This window comes from Acartia tonsa, chromosome 4 (genome assembly GCF_053477335.1).
Source record: "Acartia tonsa isolate MP-2025a chromosome 4, ASM5347733v1, whole genome shotgun sequence".
Classification (NCBI taxonomy): Eukaryota; Metazoa; Arthropoda; class Copepoda; order Calanoida; family Acartiidae; genus Acartia; species Acartia tonsa.
In genome coordinates, this window is record NC_137263.1 from 50,324,524 (window position 1) to 50,345,686 (window position 21,163).

The following is a 21,163-nucleotide window of genomic DNA, read 5'->3' on the forward strand; positions in this document are numbered from 1 at the left end:
TATGCACATCTTAGATATACATGTATTGAAATATATGTGTACAAACATAAGTTTATTTTTGAAAGCGATGCTTTTCTATAATCAGGTTTGGTCCGTCCGTACGTCCGTCAGAGACAGTTAGCCCTTTTCTTTAATTTAAACAAGTTAGAATTGTACTATCGATTTCAAACTTTGCCTGATGATTCCTGTAACAATTAGATACAAATTAATTAGCGTAGCAATTCTATAATCGCTACCAGAAAGTCCGTACGTCCATTTAAAACATGCTGATTTTTTAATTTTTTACAACAAATTTTTGCATGTATTAACATTCCTATTCATCTGATTTTTTTAATACTGATTCCTAGGATAACAAAGTACAAAGTTATAAGCGAAGCATCTCTATAATCAAGTCTTAAAATTGTAATTATGTCCTTAAACAGTATCCTGTATTTGAGCAGTGTTAATGATCGTTTATCCTTCTTTATCAGAGCTTCGCTTTTATGGATGTTGTCATCCTCGTTTATTTTCTTACTCTTTACATTAATAGATTATATTGGAATTTATAAACTGCTAATCAGGTTCATACTTTGTATGAATTAAGCCATTGATTTCTATACAGTTTTACAAATTAGCGGATACGCTTCAATGTAAAGGAGAACCATAACAGTTTAGCGGTTGGCGAGATTCATACCAACCAGAAAGGACTATAACGATGGCTTGTCTATAAAATAGTAGCAAAACTGTTTGCCCGTCCAAAAGGTGAAATGTTTTTTTATCATTGTTTACATACCAAAATGTGAAATATTTCCCTTAAAAATAAACTATGGACCCAAAAAAGTTTTTTGTCAATAATATAATTTTTAGCTTGACTTTTATTGAACTTAACATCCTAATTATAGAGCAAATGTATTTTGTATGTTGAAATTAATTTTCGTTTTCGCAAAATATAATTACTTCTAGTGAATTTCCTATAGAGGCCATACAACTTTTACCTCAGGAAAAATACTTCTCTTCTTAGTTACGTTCAGGTTTCTACAGAATAACATTCAAATTAACTTTATTAGCATAAAAACAAAATTATTGATTTTTAACAATCCTAAATAAGTTGAGAAAATGTGGTGATTGTTTTTAAAATGAATAAATTTGAGTTGATACTTGTGGTGTTATTTGTCTCGGTGATTCAATGTGAAAATCAGAATTTGTGCAGAGATAGAAATATTCTAAACTATAGGAATTTGACACAAACTGAAAATAAAAAAAAAACAAGGAAGAAAATATTCATAAGTAGCAAAGTATGAAAATAATAATGATTGGACAATAAACTAGACACCCACGACATGCCAACGATCCAAAGGAAGTTTATACTAATTCTTATTAGGGGAATTTTCACAAAAAAATTCAGCCGTCTATCTTGATTGATTAACAACCGAGAAATTTTAAGTATCTCCCATGCCATTTATAAAAGACGGACAGATGGACGGAAGGACATATAGAATCATAGCTACACAAAAAATAAGTGTATAGGTTAGGCAATAAAAACAACTTTTTTAATGAAAAATAAATGTAAACTTTTTGCAGGGATTAAAAATAATTAGGTAGATTTTAATCTTTAGTTTTTCAGGCATTCAAGTTTTCAAAATTCGCCAATTAACAAGAAATAAAAAGTCATTTTACGTCGCTTAAAATTAATGAGTGATAAGGTGACGGGCACACAAGTAGTATTTCTAGATAATGATATCAGTGAGGATTAGGTATACAAAACCCTAATCTTCATTTGACATCATATAACACAAAACTACTTTATTTTATTATGGACTAACATTTTGGTAAAGTCAAAGTGATTGAAATATTGCATTAAAAACATAATTATTTAGCTAGATGGCTCAATTTTCTTAGTTTTCAAATATTTATATGAATAACATAATTAAAGACACGGAGAAAGGAAAGGGAAGGGGAATTTAAGAAAATTGTAGTGATGGGGAAGGGAAAGGGAAGGATAATATAAGAAAAGTGCAGTGGTGGGGAAGGTTAAAGGAAAGGGGAATTTAAGATAAGTAAAGTGATAGGGAAGGGAAGGAGAGTGAATTATTTATTATCGATTCTGTCAAAAACGGGACACGCGTAGCGCATCCGCTCGTTGTCGGGAAGGTGAAAGGTTCGAATATTGGCCCGACACCGTGTTATAGCTAAAGACGTTAAAAATGGTTTTTAATGTATGGAGCTCGACATAAACAGTTAGAGTATGGGGAAATGTCTTAGGCTCAAAACAGGCACAACCTATTACCATACACAGTTAAGACTTCTAGACAAAGGTCGTGCAATCAAAGAGTTGGTTTTCTAATGATTGTTACCTTACTATATACCCTGGGCGATTGTGCATGTTACACTGTACCTGAAGAATCACCGAGCCCCCTTAAGGTCGCCATCATTACCGACACAGACAGACAGACAGTTAGATTGTGTCTAATTTTTTACCATGCAGGTTTAACACTTCGTCGGACTCATATCGTAACCAGCTTGACAATCATGTTGTTTATAAAACAAGTTCAAATCTTAGAAAATCTACAGGAATAGTCATGAAATATTTACACGTTAGTTTGATTAGCAAATGCTTACAAAATGTTTATAAGACTTATTCCAGACGTCATACTAAACAATAACATAAAACAGCTGTACTTCCGCGAAGCAACTCCCCCTTAAATTATCAAATTGATTGGGGTCTAGCTGGATTGCATAAAAGTTTTTTGATTGGGCGGTAAACATTGCGCACCTACCCTTTTCATCAAGAAGGGTGGAAGTATGTATTTTTTTGTCCGGGGATGCACGTATACATGTCCTTGGAGATACGGAAAGTGTCATGTGTGATGCCATAAAAAATACGTCTATATCCATCTCTTTTTTTGGAGTTTCCTTTCCCACTTTTCTTCTCATCCTTCCTTTTTAGACGTATTTTTATGACGTCACTATTGACACTTTCCGTATCTCCGTCACTGTTTCTTAAAGAATATTTTAAGTTTCTTTTTAATGCTGTATTTGAAACTAGCGGCTTCGCCCCTAGCCTCTAGGGGCTTTGCCCCTAGAGGTGATAAAAAAAAATTAAGGTGAAATTCGTTAAAGGACCAAGGAAATCTTCAGCAAAAAAAAAATGGGGGGGGATTTTTTTGTTTTTTGAGGGTTGGGGTGTCCCACCCCCCAAGAAAATAGCTTAAAACCACCACAGGACCAATAGGTATATACCCTGAAGAGTAGAATCCGATCGGTTCAGTGGTTACCGAGATCTTAAGGGACAGACAGACGGACAGACAGACATCGTTCTACTTTGTATTATAGATAAATTGTGACTTACTACCGGCAGGTCAGCTGTCGTGTGTACTGCATCTTGGTCTAGTAGGGAACAGAAATGTAACTCACATCACATTTGAGAAACCACTCACCATCAGATCTGTTCTTATCCATCAGTTTATCAGGGGATAACTCTTAATTTGTACGAACGAAAAAAATGATTTTGCGCAAATTTGTACGGGTAGAAAGTCGCTAAAAATCATCATGTGCCGTCATAAAAATGAGGGAGATGATAGGAGAAGTGGGATTGAAAACCCCTAAAAAAATGGATGATCTCTCATTTTTATGACGTCACATGCTGATTTTTTGAGCGACTTTCTACCCGTACCTCAAATTTTTTAAATTTTAAAATTATGTTTGCACTAATTAAGAGTTACCTAATAAAGGGAGGGAGTCACTCCTGAAGAAGAAGTTGATAAGAAAGATGATAGATATGCTCCAATACAAATAGGTCACAACTCATACAGATTAGTTTTTTTTTTAAAAGCGAAGCTTTTCTATAATTAGGGTCGTTCCGTTCGTTCGGAACGGTTAGCTCTTTTCCTGTAATAAATACCTCTTTTTGTTAATTTAAAATTGTCCCAGAGAAGTAGGCTTTGCAGCACTTAGGTACAATTTAGAAAGCGTAGCAATTCTCATCGTTATCAGAAACTCCGTGCGTCCTTTAAAAACATTTCGATTTTTAACTTTTTTTAACAACATTTTTTTATATGATATGACTATCCTATTTATCTGATTTTTGAAAAAAATGTTTCTTAAGGACAAAGTACAATATTATAAGCGAGGCATCTCTATAGTGGATTCCTAGAAATGAAAGTATTTCCTTTTACCGTATCCGGTATTTAAGCAGTTTTGCAAAACAAAAACAATATTTATATTTCAATTTAGGGGTTTAATAGCTTCTTTTGTGAAAACGTCTTTTAAGGGACGTTTGTCTCTTTTGATAGTTTTTTTTAGGTTAGGTTAGGTGATTGTCCCGCAGGATTAGGTAATTAACTCCATAGGTTAGAGCCCCTCGCAGGGGCTACAAAAAGAAGTAAAAACTACTGTGAAAATACGAAGAAACGCCCCTTAAGAGATGTTGCTTTGAAAGGGACTATACCCCAATTTGTACTGATTTGTAAAATCTGTATTGCTATACCTGCAGAGTACTGGAAGGAGGGGTATGGCTATGAATCCTACAGGGGACAGTTCACCTACAGAATACAATCAAACTCACAAAAAATTCGTACAATCCTTGATCTGAATCCAAGCTTTAAATCCTCCAGAATATTGATTAGGTCACTTGATATGGATGATACAGCAGGTAGGTCACAATTTTAAACATTAAATTCAATTACTATCAGAAAAAGCTGTACAAATAAGCGAATTAATTATTTAAGCCTTTTTTACCAGAGGTGCTTAAAACCTGTTTTTTGGAAGATACAATTGTTTGCATCAAATAATTCATAATATAGTAATCGATATATTATTACATGGATGTTAGAACAGATTTTCATGCACTGTAATCAAATTATGCTCGCAGCTGGCTAAAATAATGACACACCCCATCCCCTCCCCTCTTAATGCATGAACGAAAGATATATATACTTTTAATCTGTTTACTAGATGTTGATTGTAGACAGATTGGTCTGGTTGGTTGTTCTATAAAATATCCATCAAAAGCCACAGAAACCACAGGGAAGAATAATTACTTATGAAATAATTAACATTTATAAAAGCTTTACTGTAAGTTTAATCTATTTTCTCCAGTAAGAAAAAGCTAGCTACCCCTTCTCTCATTTCGTGTTGGTTAAAGTATCTCTTACCCTCCTCACGGGATAAAGTGTTTGGAGGCTAGGGACGAAGCCAATAGTCTTGTTATTATGTAGTCAACTAGATGCCTCTTTGGGCCCCTGGAGTGGTGTAGGGGGGGGGGGGGGGGGGAGTTGGAAGTCGATCTCCTTCCCAACTTTCAATTGTAGTTTTAAAAAGAAAAAGTTTCGGCACCCATGTAGGAAGGAAAGTCAAGAGGAAATTTGAAAATGTCTTCGGCGATTCTCTTAGGAGGGTGGTGGTTTTGTCTCCAAAATAGCTATAAACCTTCCCAGAACCTATGAGAAGCTACACAGTAACCGATTCGATAAAGACAGAAAAACGCTCACAGATCCTATTACTTTTATATAATGATTATTCTGTAGTTTGTGTTTACAGGAAAGAAATTAAATACTCGGAACAGCGGGTCGGATCATGAGCGTAGAGGACTCATACCTGTCTTCTCCAGAACAGATGATCATCAAACATCCAACAGCTATAGTCCAGATGATATTATCAATGACCATGGTGACCATGAAGAAACCGGTTATGAAGATGATTATACTGATATCAGAGAGGGTGTTCCCAGGGAAGCTTTTATAGTGCCTACAAAAAAATAACGGCATACAATACAAATGACCAATGATAGGCTAATAAACAGACTAAATTACCAATGGTATGCAAGTGTACATTTTAAAAGACCAATGACAGGTAAGTATATATTTTAATTGACCAATGGTAGGCCAGTATGATATAGGGAATATAAAGAGCTTCGTTTCCAGGCGCAGGTTCACAACACGAATATGGCGCCAACAGTCGGAGGGAATTAGTCCGGGCTTCATGAGTGGGTCCATAGGAGCTCTGCTCACGGTTTTTCTGCTACTGGTGGCCATGTTGGCATTTGTGTGCTACAGAGATTATAAGAAGAGAGCATTGCTTGGAGAGTTCTATGATAGAGTAAGTATCTCTGCTATGCAGGGTTTGATCTTTAACCCTAGGGAGCCAGATGACATTGGACTCAGGGAGTGATGGGACATTGGGCTATTTTTTACACAAGTCCCCAAAGTCTTATAGTAACATTTACTTTTTCGTTAGCTAAACTTTTATGAATTTTGATTTGTTGTTGAGTATCCAAACGTTTCAACCACTAATTGTAATTTACAGAAAGGGGTAATTTGGTGTATCATAATTGGCAATCTTTTGATTTATCCTCTAAAATTCCTTATAAATTATCATTTTCTTATTAGTTTTGTCTTTAGCATGAACTCCTTCTTAAGTTTAAACGATTCTGCTTAATTGTTAATATTTTGTTATAAACTTTTATTCCTGGTAATTCTACAATGAGGTATGTCAGTAAGACTGTCCATCAGTAAGCAAAGCATATCTTTTCATAGTAGCTTTTCTCCTATTTCTAGCCTCTGCAGGGGGCTTTAACCCTGCGGGACCAATTTCCTAACCCGCGGGGCAATTATTAATATTTACTTAACCTAAAATAACCTATCAAAAGCTACTGTGAATTGAAAATACGACGATTCCCGCTCCTTTGTTTCTTTCCATGATGCTCCTTATATTGTTAGAAGAGATCAATACCTGATCACCAGACGCTGCTGGAAATTGAAGGAGAATTAAATCCAGGTAAGATTTTAATGGAACCCAAAATTGTAGACAATTATTTTTTCACAGTACAATCTATGTAAAACGGGTAGGGAGGGGAAAATGGGCTGTTTATTGCACTATTCCCCAAAGTTTTATTATAATGTTTTCTTATTCGTTGGATTAACAACTTTGGGGACTGTTATTGAATAGTAATTGTTTGGTTCATTAAACGTGTGTGTCCAAAAGTTTCTACCACTAACTTATTGGCTATTGTCTTATCCCTTCAAATCCCTGGTATAAAGTTCATCAATATTAAAATGTTTTTAAAAATCACTAGAAACTGTTAATACTTTTTTCTCAAGACTAAATTTAGACTTTACTATTAAAATATTACACTCTAAAGCTTTACTTCCTTCACTTTGTATGTATACGTATGAAAAAGGTGTAAATTTGAGTAAATTTTTATACCCTTTTCACTCCCCAATAGTAAATGCAATGTCACAAAAATGTTTATGATTAAACCAAAACTTACTTTTAGAAGCATTGGTCGATTTTGCCTTCCCTGTGTTTGCGTACATGCGTCCAGATACACTCAGACCTGTGCCACTCAACTCTAACACTAAGATAAATAAATCTGAAGGTGGGTACATGTATCCAGATACACTCATTTCTAACACAAAGTTAAATAAATCTGAAGGTAGGTACAATATGTGTCCAGATACACTCAGACCTGTGCCACTCAACTCTAATACAAAGATAAATAAATCTGAAGGTAGGTACATGTGTCCAGATACACTCAGACCTGTGCCACTCAACTCTATTACAAAGATAAATAAATCTGAAGGTAGGTACATGTGTCCAGATACAATCAGACCTATGCCACTCAACTTCACATAAAGATAGATAAATCTGAAGGTGGGTACATGTGTCCAGATACACTCAGACCTGTGCCACTCAACTCTAACAAGATAAATAAATCTAAAGGTAGGTACATGTGTCCAAATACACTCAGACCTGTGCCACTCAACTCTAACAAGATAAATAAATCTGATAGTAGGTACATGTGTCCAGATACACTCAGACCTGTGCCACTCAACTCTAACACAAAGATAAATAAATCTAAAGGTAGGTACATGTGTCCAAATACACTCAGACCTGTGCCACTCAACTCTAACAAGATAAATAAATCTGATAGTAGGTACATGTGTCCAGATACACTCAGACCTGTGCCACTCAACTCTAACACAAAGATAAATAAATCTGAAGGTAGGTACATGCATCCAGATAAACTCAGACCTGTGCCATTCAACTCTAACAAGATAAATAAATCTGAAGGTAGGTACATGTGTCCAGATACACTCAGACCTGTGCCGCTCAACTCTAACACAAAGATAAATAAATCTGAAGGTAGGTACATGTGTCCAGATACACTCAGACCTGTGCCACTCAACTCTAACAAGATAAATAAATCTGATAGTAGGTACATGTGTCCAGATACACTCAGACCTGTGCCACTCAACTCTAACACAAAGATAAATAAATCTGAAGGTAGGTACATGCATCCAGATACACTCAGACCTGTGCCACTCAACTCTAACAAGATAAATAAATCTGAAGGTAGGTACATGTGTCCAGATACACTCAGACCTGTGCCACTCAACTCTAATACAAAGATAAATAAATCTGAAGGTAGGTACATGTGTCCATATACACTCAGACCAATGCCACTCAACTCTAACACAAGGATAAATAAATCTGAAGGTAGGTACATGTGTTAAGATACGCTCAGACCTGTGCCACTCAACTCTAACAAGATAAATAAATCTGAAGGTAGGTGGGTACAAGTGTCTAGATACACTCAGGTCTGTGCCACTCAACTCTAACATAAAGATAAATAAATCTGAAGGAAGGTACATGTATCCAGATACACTCAGACCTGTGTCACTCAACTCAAGCAAGATAAATAAATCTGAAGTTAGGTACATGTGTCCAGATACACTCAGACCTGTGCAACTCAACTCAAGAAAGATAAATAAATCTGAAGGTAGGTACATGTGTCCAGATGCATTCAGACCTTTGCCACTTAAATCTAGTAAGATAAATAAATCTCAAGGTAGATACATGTGTCCAGATACACTCAGACCCGTGCCACTTAACTCAAACACAAAAAAATCAATCTGAAGGTAGGTACATGCGTCCAGATACACTCAGACCTGTGCCACTCAACTCTATCACCTCAAGAGATTATAACACTCCACATTTGATAGATTTCCTACCGTTTAATAGATTGAGTACAGGTATAAGTATAACCAACACCTGGATTAAGTAGAGTTGGTTTTATTTTGGGATAGGGGGTTGTGGACTAAAATATTTGTGATTAGTGCTTTCAAAATAATCCAGGAAAGAAGCATAAAACCATAGCATGACCTGTGGGTATAAATAAACACTATAATATGAACAGCATCTTACAGACTAAATCAAAGCAGATAAATATAACTCTTAGAAACAAGGACTTTTGCTTATCTATGACTTAAACTGCTGGTAGATAATTAATACTTATTTTAATATTATTTTCGAATCAAGTCAAGCAGAGTGTGCCAAACACAACAAGAAATTGGCATCCTCTGCTTTACCTGACAAAATATTGGCATGCTTTGATTTACTTGTTGCGTTTTGCAAACTCTGCTTAACTTGATCCTTAATTTCAGACTGTTTAGAAAGTATACCTGAAACAGACTGGTCTGAAGATGATTATGAAGAGTATCTAATCAAATTAGCGGCTAGCCGTCGTCCCAGCATATTCTGGAAAGAAAGGCTGCTCATAATACCTGAGGAAGAAAATGAAGACGACATTCTAGATAATAAAACAAAACGATGCAGTATAAACAAAGTTGAAAGTAAAAAACTTGACACAATTGTGGAGATATCAACTAGTACCAACGATAGTACTAGTATAGTACATAAAGTACAAACTCATTCAGTACCGGTCAACCTGCAAGGGTCCAGTGAACAATCACAAGAAGAAAATTTTAATATGACTAATGGTACGGATTGTAAGAGTTTTGAAATGAAAACATTTACTTCATGTTCAAGTAATCCCAGCCAAACTATCTCAGATAATAACAAAATTCCCATTAGTGCATTGTAATAAAGCTTTTCATAGTGCATATGAAAAATTACGTCATACAAAGCAAATGACCAATGATATGCCAATACACAGACTAAATTTCCAATGGCAGGCCAGTATACATTTTGATTGACTAATGGTAGACCAGTATGACGTCATTTTAATAGGCACTATAAAAAGCTTCTTTGTAATTAATGTCCTATCTTAATTAATTTCTTGTTTTCCTTTTATAATGATTCTTTTCAATAATTCAAATTTACTTGTAAAGTTTAAATTGGTTTTAGTTTGGTTTCTGAAAATAGGTTTAAATTTTTTAGCAATTTTTTTGAAATTGCTACAGGAGCAACAATTCATTTTAAAATTGAAGAACAAAATTTAAATTTAAATAATATCAGTTAAGTTTGTATGAATAGAGGTGGGGGAGGGGGGATGGAAAAATAAAAATATAATATGTTTAGGATTTTAATGGTTTAAAATTTTTATTTTAGTTATAGAATTATTATATTTTTCTTTGTATATTTTATATTTATTTTTAATAAAAAGCTAATTATGAAATTATCTTAATTATAAAACTAATTATAATGTAGCTTCTCATAGGTCCTGGCAAGGTTTATAATTATCCTTTTCTGAGCGCGTACCACAACCCTTCCGAGAAAAAATCGACTATTGAAAAAAACGCTAAAAATTTGTTTCCTTTTTTGTTGGTGAAATTCTGATGGAACCAAGTTTTGCAAGGAACCATTACAGTAATATATATTGTGTTGAAGCAACTTTCAATATCCGGCTAAATACGGAATATTTCAAAACTCAATGACTTTCCTCTTCCTCTGCATGGCATCTGCCGACATGGAAACCTTCAACAATTCCATTTTTCATCTTTTTATTTGTCTGTCCTCGATTTTGAGAGCTTTTGTGGCGTTTTAAGCAAGGACAACATTATCAGCTGTAACTAACAACTGAATTTATTCGAATTTTGTGATTTTGGAGGGCAAAGCTTCGTAGTAAAGACGACCTTTTTGTCTGCCCCCCAAATATTTTTTAATGATTTATTTCACTTGTTGGCTATACCTTATTCCTGCATTATTAAATGTAATTATAATGTAATTGAAATAAAGTCATTGTTTTGATATGTCAGCAATCACCACTTTTGTTTAATATCATATAGTCGACAATCATAATATTATGAGAAAAAACAGCATGCTAATAATATATCAATAGGGGCGTGAACAGAATTAGTGCGAGGTAAAAAAGGGGAAAGACAGGCCTGTCACAAGTATGCTGCCAAACTAATAAAGAATACAGAACACAGTAATAGTGTCTGACGGATTATGACGTAACGAAAAAAATTAGCCAATGAAAGGCCGTTATTGACCAATCGTAAAATTTATAGTGGCCTCTCATTGGCTAATTTTTTTTGTTACGTCATAATCAGTCAGACACTATTACTGTGTTCAAGAATACATCAATTAATATGTTTAAAATAGTAACAAATCCACCTTAAATAATTCATTTTTCATTAATTAATAAATTCAATAATAAATGTATCAAAAAAGAGTTATTTTTTCGTTTGAACTCTAAGAACAAACATTTTATTTGTAATATTTTGCATAGACACATTTTAATAACCTAAACGATATTGAACAAAAACACATATAAAAAAATAAGGATAATATTTAGTAATTTAAAAATTTATTTTTCATATATTTTCATATTTAAAAAAAATTTCAATTTTTTTAAATATAATAAACTTTTCTATATGTGATGATTTAATTGTACGTCTATAAAAAAAATCAACAAACTGGTATTAATTTTATTAGAAAATTGTCCATAATACGATACATGATTTATCAGTATGTCTCAGAACCGGTTCCAATCCAGCGGATAATAATCGAATCCATAGCTTATAAACAAAAATTCCCTTTCTGTATATTAGATTACTGGTTGAAAACTTTGGACACTACTAGTTTGAAACCAACTAATCAAAATTTTAAAAAGTACACAAAGTTTCTTATCTAACTAATAAGAGAACGTGGTTATCAAGTTTGGTATCAGTGTAATTTACAGTCCAATGTCCCTTTCCTTTATATCCACAAATATATGGCCGAAATGATTTTAACTAGAAGTTAACCTGTATCTTAACTAAAGCCTGTATTAAGTCAAACTTTTTTTCGTTTTTAAGAAGAACTTGGAATTGCAGCACTTCGTACTATTAACATCCTCATGATAAAGTAACAGGATGTCTGTTTGTCTGTCTGTCTGCACCGAAGAATCTCAGTAACCACTGAACAGTTATGGTTCTCCTTCTCAGAGGTCTAATGAAGGTTTATAGCTAAATGGGGGAGGGTACCACCACCCACTTAAGAAAAACCGCCCCTAGAAAAGAATTACTCACCACCTCACCCCCAAAAATATATTTTTTAAATCTAAAATAAAAAATTGGTAATTAAATTCGACTCTCTCCTCCTCAAGCGCTCCTAGAGGCGTAGCCGCTAGTGATATACATGGTTACATCATTGACAAATGCAATAAAAGTAATAATAATTTGATGGAGAACAATGAAACCCTACAAGTAATAATATTAAGCATATTAATGTATATTTTAAGCAATTCAATACGTTACAAAATTATTTTACTAAATCTGAAATTGCCAAAATTTACTATTCTTTTTATCTTTTAATAAAACAAAATAAAAATTGATGTGCAGCAGCTTATTAGCAGGTCAATGTGTATTAATAAAATGATGTGATTCCTGCAACAATAAGGTATAATCTGGAAAGCAATTTTAGGGAAATTTTAGATTTACAATTCCTCCTAAAGCATGTGTAAAATTATTGTTCTCATATGATAAAAAAAAAACTTCGTACTGCTTTTCAGCAGCTTTTTAACGTCGTTTTATACTGTTACGACTACGCCGCCACAAGAATATCAGCCTTGTTATAAATAGATTAGTCATTGAAGAATTAAATATTTCCAAGCCCACAATAAAAAACACATACATAGTATTCTTATCTTTGGGATGATAAGAAATTTACTCTCTATTTTTTATGTTTGTTTGTTTATAAGTTTTTAAAAATATTTTGTAAAAACTTGTTTATTTTCTTTTTTTTAAATAAAAAGCTTAAATTAAATCAAGCTTTAAAAGAAATCAAATCTTTCACGGTTTAGATTTTAAAAAAGTATTAAACGTTTTCAATTCAGAATTTTTGTATTCCATAAAAAAAATAATTTGATTTTACCATTGCTAAAAAAACTTCTAAGCAAGAACTTTTATCCTTCCCTTGTTTAGAATAAATTGATGGCTTACTAAAAACATCCAAACAAGACGCGACAGTGGCTCAACTCGTAGCGCATCCCCTCATCGTCGGGTAGGTGATAGGTTCGAATATCAGCCCGACGCCGCTTCGTAACTTAAAACGTTAATGTCAGGTAAGCGACATAAAAAGTTAGAATAGGGGGAATGCCCAGGCCCATAAACAGGCACAACTCATTACCATGCACAATTAGGACTTTTCAGACAAATATCATACAATCAAAAGTCTGGTTGTCTGTTGGATATTACTCTACCTTATATCCATGGGTGTTAGAGTATCGCATCTCATAACTAGCGGATGATGCTCTGGATTATCTAGGTGATCACTGAAAAATCGAAGGAGAATCCCTCTCTTACGAGGTTAGGTAAAAACATCCACAACGAAGGAATAACTTTTTCTGAAGTAAAAATATCAAAAGAGTTGCAAAGCCTATTTTTGTTTTTATTTAGAAACTGTACCTTCGCTTTCTCTATATATTTATTTCTTGAAAGCTTGGATATATTAATCAACACCAAGCTGTCCAATATGAAAGTGATAATAATGATTCATTTATAATTTTAATTTTTGTGAATTAATCATGAATATCATGATATTGTTATCTTGGATAATTGTTATTGTTTCAATAGTTAACTGTGAAAGTAATAATGTAGAAAGTTATGGAGATTCTTTAACTCAAGTATCCAGCCAACAAATCAATAGAGATGTAACAAAGGTTACTTTACGATACTTCGTCTTAAAAGCGAAGCTTATCTATAATAAGGGTCGGTCAGTCCGTCCGTTCGGGACAATTAGCTCTTTTTGTTAATTCAGACATGTTAGAATTGTTCTCTCAATTCAAACTTTGCATGGTGCTTCCTACAATAGTTAGGTACGACTAAGAAAGCGATGCAACTCTATAATCGATACCAGAAAAAAAAACTGTACCTCCATTTAAAAAACATGCTGATTTTTTACTTTTTGACAAAAAAAATGTGTACGTTGTAACTATCGTATTTATCTGATACTGGAATACTGGTTCCTATTACAAAAATGTACAAAGTTATAAGTGAATCATCTCTGTAATCAAGATCTAATATTGTAAGTAAGTACTTGAACAATATGGACAAAGATGTTGAACCTGTTTTGAATCTTACTCATTTCCTTAATTGCAATGTAAAATTTTGCCATTTGAAGCCAGTAAATATTGGTAATTTTTTATAAAATCTTTGGTAGGCCATCTCTGCTTAATATTGAACCTAAAATGAAGCTTTTTATAGTGCATATAAAAAGGGGATAAATTTAAAACTTTTGGCCGAAATATTCTGAATGACTTCATATTAGATTAATCCATTATTCTAATACGACATCACTCGGGATACTTTTTAAATGCATCCCCTTTTTTTTGTAGACACTATAAAGACTGAAAAATATTTAGGTGTATACAGTAGTTGGTTTCCAGCTACAGCTGTTCTGTTTAGGTGTATACAGTGGTTGGTTCCCAGCTACAGCTGTTCTGTTTAGGTGTATACAGTAGTTGGTTCCCAGCTACAGCTGTTCTGTTTAGGTGTATACAGTAGTTGGTTCCCAGCTACAGCTGTTCTGTTTAGGTGTATTCAGTAGTTGGTTCCCAGCTACAGCTGTTCTGTTTAGGTGTATACAGTAGTTGGTTCCCAGCTACAGCTGTTCTGTTTAGGTGTATTCAGTAGTTGGTTCCCAGCTACAGCTGTTCTGTTTAGGTGTATACAGTAGTTGGTTCCCAGCTACAGCTGTTCTGTTTAGGTGTATACAGTAGTTGGTTCCCAGCTACAGCTGTTCTGTTTAGGTGTATACAGTAGTTGGTTCCCAACTACAGCTGTTCTGTTTAGGTGTATACAGTAGTTGGTTCCCAGCTACAGCTGTTCTGTTTAGGTGTATACAGTAGTTGGTTCCCAGCTACAGCTGTTCTGTTTAGGTGTATACAGTAGTTGGTTCCCAACTACAGCTGTTCTGTTTAGGTGTATACAGTAGTTGGTTCACAGTTACAGCTGTTCTGCACAAGATCTCAACAATTTGAAATTTGTGGCTGGAAACCAGAAAAAGAAAATAAGTTTTGTAATGTTCTCTACCCCTTTACAAGATCATATCAAGGTTGTTTTCTTCTAAATTATTGTAAAAAAATCTTTTATGGCTGAAAGTATTTTTTTGGTGATTGGAAAGTCAACAAATTCCTATAATAAAGTAACAGGATCTCTGTGTATCTGTGTTTGTCTGTTTGCACGGAGAATCTCGCTAACCACTGCATTCGTAAGGTTCTCCTTTACAGTGGTGCTTCTAATAGGTCCTTGGCCGGTTTATGACTATTTTTGTGGAGGATACTACAACCTTTCCTTTGAGAAAATCCAAACAATATAACTAGCGCCGCCTAACGGTATTATAGATATTTTTGGTAAACGACTGATCTCAACATAGAATGAAAAGAAAACATTTTACGTTCCTCTAGAGGCGTCAAGGAGCTAGTTACGAATAATTTAAGAGTGTTAGTATATGCTATCACTTTTTATCATGCAATAAAGAATTTAGATATTAACTTTAGGATTTGTAATGCTGAGAAATTTTAAAAAATTGGACACTATTATTTATTTACTAGTTTAGATTTTATCAAATTCAGTATAAGTACGTTTTTAGCCAATCCTTATACTAAAGTAACAGGATGTTTGTCTGTGTGTCTGTCTGTGCGTCTAACCGCTGAACCGATCGGGTTCTCCTTAACAGGGTAGCTTCTCATAAGTCCTGGGAAGGTTTATGACTATTTTCTTGGGGGGTGGGACACCCCCACCCCCCCCCCAAAAAATGAAAATAACCCCCCCCAAAAAAAAAAAAATTTTTACGTTTTTTAACTAAAATTAAAAATAATGGGGGGGGGGGGCACTCCCCCCCAAAAAAAAAAAAATTTCCACCCTCCAAATATTTTTTAAAATTTTTCTTTTAAAATCTAAAATAAGAAATTGGGTTATCAAATTCGACCCCCCCCCCCTCCTCAAGTGCCCCTAGAGGCCTCTAGGGGCGTAGCCGCTAGTGAATAAGATAAAGAGGTAAAAAACTTTGGGAACCAGTTAATTTTTCAGTCCAATACCCCCGCCCTCTCTATCCTTTCCTAAAACAAAGCTTTTCTGGAAATCAGGAAACATGTAAAGAAAAACATGCAATTGCTTATAACTATAAGATACTTATATTAAAAATAATTATATGCTATATTTAGAATCAAAGTCTGGCACAAAGTTTTGTCCAGGTGATCAAAGATTGGAAGTCCAGGTTATTTACATTTCTTTAAATATTTACATTTTAGAATATAATTAAAATGTATTTTTTAAATTTCCTCACATGGGCCGGGCTGCAATTTTCTTTGGACAAGTTATAGCCGTCTAAACAATAGCAAATTTCTAAAATTTCAGATGGTGCCTACTGATTTTCAAACAAATAAACAATCTGCATGGCAATATTTTCAATAATTCTAAGCCACTCCAGGGGTGTTTTGTTAATGCTTTAAAGCAATCTGAGCTGCGGCAAATATAGCGGCCTAAACCATATAAAGATGTCAAAACAGACTCACAAAATAATGTGTAGATGCTTTTTATAGTGCCTATAAGAAAATGACTAAATCATCACTGGTAGGCCAGTATATATTTTAATTGACCAATGGTAGGCCAGTATGGCGTGATTTTTATAGGCAATATGAAAAGCTTCTTTCAATATTACAAATCATTTTTTGTTTTCGGACAGAATGCAGATGGTTACAAGTGTAGCCTGTGGATCCACGGAGTTGGTGTACTAGATTCTGGAGAATGGTCCTGCAGCACAAAACATGATCCTATGGACACTAATCCACCACTTATTACTCAGTTTCAATTAGAGGTATTTTCTAAAAGCGATGCTTTTCTATTATTAGGGAACGGTAAGATCTTTTTGTTAATTTAGACAGCTTAGAATTGTTCTATCGAATCAAACTTTGCATGATAATAACAGACCATTTAAAACCTTTTAACCTTTTTAACAACAATTTTTTATTTGATATTATTTACCCTATTCATTTGATTTTTGGAACACTGATTCCTATTACAAAAAAAAACTTACTACTTTATATTATTGGATATGTTTCAGGTTATTTCCCCCTTCCAGATTGAGCTGCTCTCCGAGCAGATAAATTCATCTCTTGATGGAGGCGGGGCATGGCAGGAACATGAGTTGACCTGCAGGGGCGAGGGTCAGGGATCTGTTATCCCCCAGATTATTTGGTCCACTGATGATGATAATTTAGTATGAAATTTTATTTTCAATATTTTTTCAGTTGTTTTTATTCAGAGATCTAAAGAGATAAGACAATGGCCGATATATTGATGTACATCCCCAATGATGATACACAAAAATACCTTTTCTGTAAATAAAAAAAAATAGTTGAATCGTTTAAGCACTCAAAAAAATGAATCACCAAATCAAAATTCACTCAAGTCCCCAAAGTTATTAAGCCAACGAATAAGAGAACGTTATTATAAACTTTTTGGGGACTAGTGTAATAAAGAGCCCATTGTTCTCTCTCTCTCTCTCTCTGGTTTTTATCCGCCTTATTAGTTTCATGCTAAAGCACGGTCGTATTCATACATCCAGCCGCAAGCTTTCATACTCAGCTGAAGTAGCAGCTGAATCTGAGCCGCATACTATATTGTCGCCTGATTGTTCGATTCAAGGGTAATAAAATCATATGACATTTTAATATCAAAAAATGTTTAATAAATGTAACTTCGACTAAAATAAAGCGTTTAACTAAAATAGTTTAATAAAGTATAATTTTGAATTTAGTACTTTAGTAGCGAAAGGACATTGATTTGTAAATTTTACTGGTCCTCAACTCAAAATTATAAATTCGTTGGTTTAAACACTTTAAATTCTTTCAAATGATTTTAATCTGCAAAATGGAACTTTTATTAAATATTGAATTTGATTGGGTGTGTTTCAAGATGCGTAAGCCCCGAAGCGATACCAGGCCCCCTAGAGGTCATCTTCATCAATTTTATTATTCTGCAGAAGGGGTAGTTTTATTTATGTTAATTATTGTTAACTGTTATCAACTGTTTTAAAAATTTCAGATTATATCACCAGACCACACGACAACAATCAAGAATGAAGAAAATAATTATTCTCTAGTGGAATCTTCTATTAGAATAAATATGACAGAGAATACAGATCACAAACTAGAAGTCAGGTCAGATTAAATGTCGTCGTACGTTTGTCTAATTTTTAAAGTTTGGTACATATCCCAAATATCTTTGTTGCTATGTAGGGTAGATAACGAATTATGCTTATAATATATCTTAATATCATTCAAATTTAAAATTGTCTTAACAAAAAGCATGGATTTTTTTGCTTTTCAGTTTAGAATATCTTTGCTACATAAACCTGAAATATTTTAAAACTTTTTTATCTTCAAACGTAATACTTGTTTTTAGATTTTTTAAGTGCTTTTCATTAAAGTGCCTATCGAGCACTGAAACCCGCTTTCCCCTTTTAATTTTGAAATAAGTTTAGGCGGGGGGTTGTCTAAACCCTGCAGGGCCTATATCTGAGATTCCCTAACGCTATTCGTTTACCCAGTTCCAAATATAGACTAACCTGACCTGAAGTTCTAAACTACCCCCTTAATTTATTTTTTTAAAAGAGGAGTCTAGTGAACGACTTTTCTCTTTGAGGAAAACCGCTAAATTTTTTAGGTGCTTATTGCGACAAATACACCCTTTGACTGACCAAGTTGTGTTTGAAAGTTCTAAATCTAAGGTGAAATTTTTTAGCCACGATGACTATAAATTAGAAGTTTTATAACAAGGACAATTTTGTACATTTGAAATAATATAGCGCAGAAATAACAAGCTAACAACATACATACTTTTAATGATTTTTGACGAAATGTAATAAGGTTAGAATAGATAAAAGCAAAGTTTATAATATGCAAATTCAGAGTTGATATTGCAAATAAAACATATATTAAAAAAATACGCCATACAATACAAATGATCAATGATACGCCAATACAGACTAAATTTCCAATGACAGGCCAGTATACATTTTAATTGACCAATTACAGGCCAGTATCCCTTTTTATTGACCAGTGACAGGCCAGTATCCATTTTAGTTGACCAATGACAGGACAGTATGATTAGATGATTAATGCTTAAATGTTTTTAGTTTGTGACCAAAATGAGTTTAAAAAGTGAATCAATGATGACAAATATAATTCTAATACCAATATGTATTATTTTGGCATTTATTGTGATAGTTGGAATTTTTATCAGGTATTTCATTTTTTTTTCAAATAACCATCTATAATACAAAGTAGAATGATGTCTTTCTGTTCTTCCGTTTATCTGTCTGTCTATCCGTCCGTCCGTCCGTTCCTTAAGTTCTCGGTAACCACTGAACCGATCGGAATCTACTCTTCAGGGAATATACCTACTGGTCCTGTGGTGGTTTTAAGCTATTTTATTGGGAGGTGGGACAATCCAAACCCCCCAAAAAATGAAAAAAATTTCCTCATTTTTTTTTATTTGAAATTAGTGGTGGCATCTCCAGAGGTACTTAATTTTTTTTTTAATTACCTCTTGGGGCAAAGCCCCTTGAGGCTAGGGGCGAAGCCGCTAGTATTATAAATTGCTACGTTATATGATCAACAATTATTTATGCTTTGGGGCTACGCTTTAATTTACTTTGTCTGTCCGTCTGTCAGTCAATAACGCTATTCGGTAAATATAATAGACAGTAGAAATTTTCTGTTGAAACTACTACAATACATGCGAATCTAGTCTATACATTGTTTTGCCTGTCTGTCTGTCGGTCACACTTCAGAATACAAAAACCTTTTTTTTTAAGGTTTTATGACTTGTTTGAGTTTTTGCATGATATTTCTTTTTTTTCTTATAAAAATTGAACTTAATAACTTAATTTGTCTCTTTGACCATTTTATACTTTTTGTACTTCGCTACTTATTGATTTTTTCATTCTTATTTCAATTCCCATTTTTTTGGTTCCAGGACAAACGTAGGAGTGACCAAGGTTGCAGTGGACAAACGCAGGAGTGTTAAAATATTATTATTAAGTTAACTAAGTATTTCCATACAGGTTAGGTTGGATTAAGATATGAATATTCAAATAAGCCCTCCGCAGTGGTTAGGCATCTAAAAAATCTGTAAGATGTTTTAAAATAGGTTAGGTTAGGTTAAGTGTCCACTCCAACGTTTGTACTTCAGCGTTTTTCCAGAACCACATTTTTTAATTAGACAAAAGTATCCAGACTGTATAAGTGGATCCTACGGAACCTACAAAACCTCAGAGAAACAAAATTTGGTCATCAAAGATAAATTCAAGAAAAGAAATGTAAAGAAGAAAGGAGATACGGAAAGTGTCTTGTGTGACGTCATAAAGATACGTCTATTATCCATCTCTTTTTTAGGGGTTTCCTTTCCCACTTCTCCTCTCTTCCTTCCTTTTTAGACGTATTTTTATGACGTCACAAACGAAACTTTCCGTATCTCCAAGAAGAAGGAAAGAAGAAGCCTGGATGAAAATGAAACTAGACCTAGAATTATAAATGAACAGATAGTTGACTCCTCCTCCAGACTTGAGGAACATCTTGACCAACCTGTTATTTTATTAAGCACTCAGGAACTTATCCAGATTTACTTTATTTAAGTGCCAGGGAGGGAGGGGACACTGAGCTATTAACATTACACTGGTCACGTCTCCAAAATTTTATATTAAAATTTTCTTATTTGTTAGCTTAACAACTTGTATTGAATTTTGATTGGTTCGTTCATAAGTTAAGTGTCGAAACGTTTCAACCACTAGGTGTAATCTACATCAGGGATAATTTTGTGTATTATCATTTATCGGCTATTGTCTTATTCCTTTAGATCTCTACATTAGTGCAGCTTCGTCCCAAGAGAGAGGTGGTGAGTAATCCCATCCAATATTTTTTTTGTGATTTGCAAAAAAACATTATGGAGGGATT

General features: G+C 33.9%; 3 protein-coding genes across 3 annotated transcripts; all 3 read left to right on the plus strand.

Annotated features, from left to right (window-relative positions):
• The first annotated feature begins 1,713 nt into the window (after positions 1 to 1,713).
• On the plus strand, positions 1,714 to 5,024 carry LOC145315522 (uncharacterized). Its single transcript, XM_080155505.1, has 4 exons — positions 1,714 to 1,733; positions 3,711 to 3,775; positions 4,472 to 4,630; positions 4,933 to 5,024. Exons 1-4 carry the CDS (start codon positions 1,714 to 1,716, stop codon positions 5,022 to 5,024), a joined length of 336 nt encoding a protein of 111 aa, XP_080011631.1.
• An 829-nt stretch (positions 5,025 to 5,853) lies between these two features.
• LOC145315523 (uncharacterized) lies at positions 5,854 to 10,134 on the plus strand. The gene is made up of 4 exons (XM_080155506.1): positions 5,854 to 6,075; positions 6,696 to 6,753; positions 7,253 to 7,354; positions 9,423 to 10,134. The coding sequence occupies exons 1-4, from the start codon at positions 5,854 to 5,856 to the stop codon at positions 9,860 to 9,862; spliced, it is 822 nt and encodes a 273-aa protein (XP_080011632.1). The 3' UTR covers positions 9,863 to 10,134.
• A 3,516-nt stretch (positions 10,135 to 13,650) lies between these two features.
• LOC145317626 (uncharacterized) lies at positions 13,651 to 20,661 on the plus strand. The gene is made up of 9 exons (XM_080158773.1): positions 13,651 to 13,864; positions 15,126 to 15,258; positions 16,370 to 16,422; positions 16,891 to 17,022; positions 17,269 to 17,424; positions 18,252 to 18,367; positions 18,873 to 18,936; positions 19,345 to 19,451; positions 20,433 to 20,661. The coding sequence occupies exons 1-9, from the start codon at positions 13,730 to 13,732 to the stop codon at positions 20,644 to 20,646; spliced, it is 1,110 nt and encodes a 369-aa protein (XP_080014899.1). The 5' UTR covers positions 13,651 to 13,729; the 3' UTR covers positions 20,647 to 20,661.
• The last annotated feature ends 502 nt before the right edge of the window (positions 20,662 to 21,163 follow it).

Coding starts and splice junctions, on each gene's coding strand:
- LOC145315522 (XM_080155505.1), top strand. CDS start 1,714: ATGATATCAGTGAGGATTAG. Junction 1,734..3,710: donor ATGATATCAGTGAGGATTAG/GTATACAAAACC, acceptor TACCTAATAAAG/GGAGGGAGTCACTCCTGAAG. Junction 4,631..4,932: donor TGATATGGATGATACAGCAG/GTAGGTCACAAT, acceptor TCTGTTTACTAG/ATGTTGATTGTAGACAGATT.
- LOC145317626 (XM_080158773.1), top strand. CDS start 13,730: ATGAATATCATGATATTGTTATCTTGGATAATTGTTATTGTTTCAATA. Junction 17,023..17,268: donor TTACTCAGTTTCAATTAGAG/GTATTTTCTAAA, acceptor GATATGTTTCAG/GTTATTTCCCCCTTCCAGAT. Junction 19,452..20,432: donor ATAGTTGGAATTTTTATCAG/GTATTTCATTTT, acceptor TTTTTTAATTAG/ACAAAAGTATCCAGACTGTA.
- LOC145315523 (XM_080155506.1), top strand. CDS start 5,854: ATGGTAGGCCAGTATGATATAGGGAATATAAAGAGCTTCGTTTCCAGG. Junction 6,076..6,695: donor TTGGAGAGTTCTATGATAGA/GTAAGTATCTCT, acceptor TTATATTGTTAG/AAGAGATCAATACCTGATCA. Junction 6,754..7,252: donor TGAAGGAGAATTAAATCCAG/GTAAGATTTTAA, acceptor ACTTACTTTTAG/AAGCATTGGTCGATTTTGCC.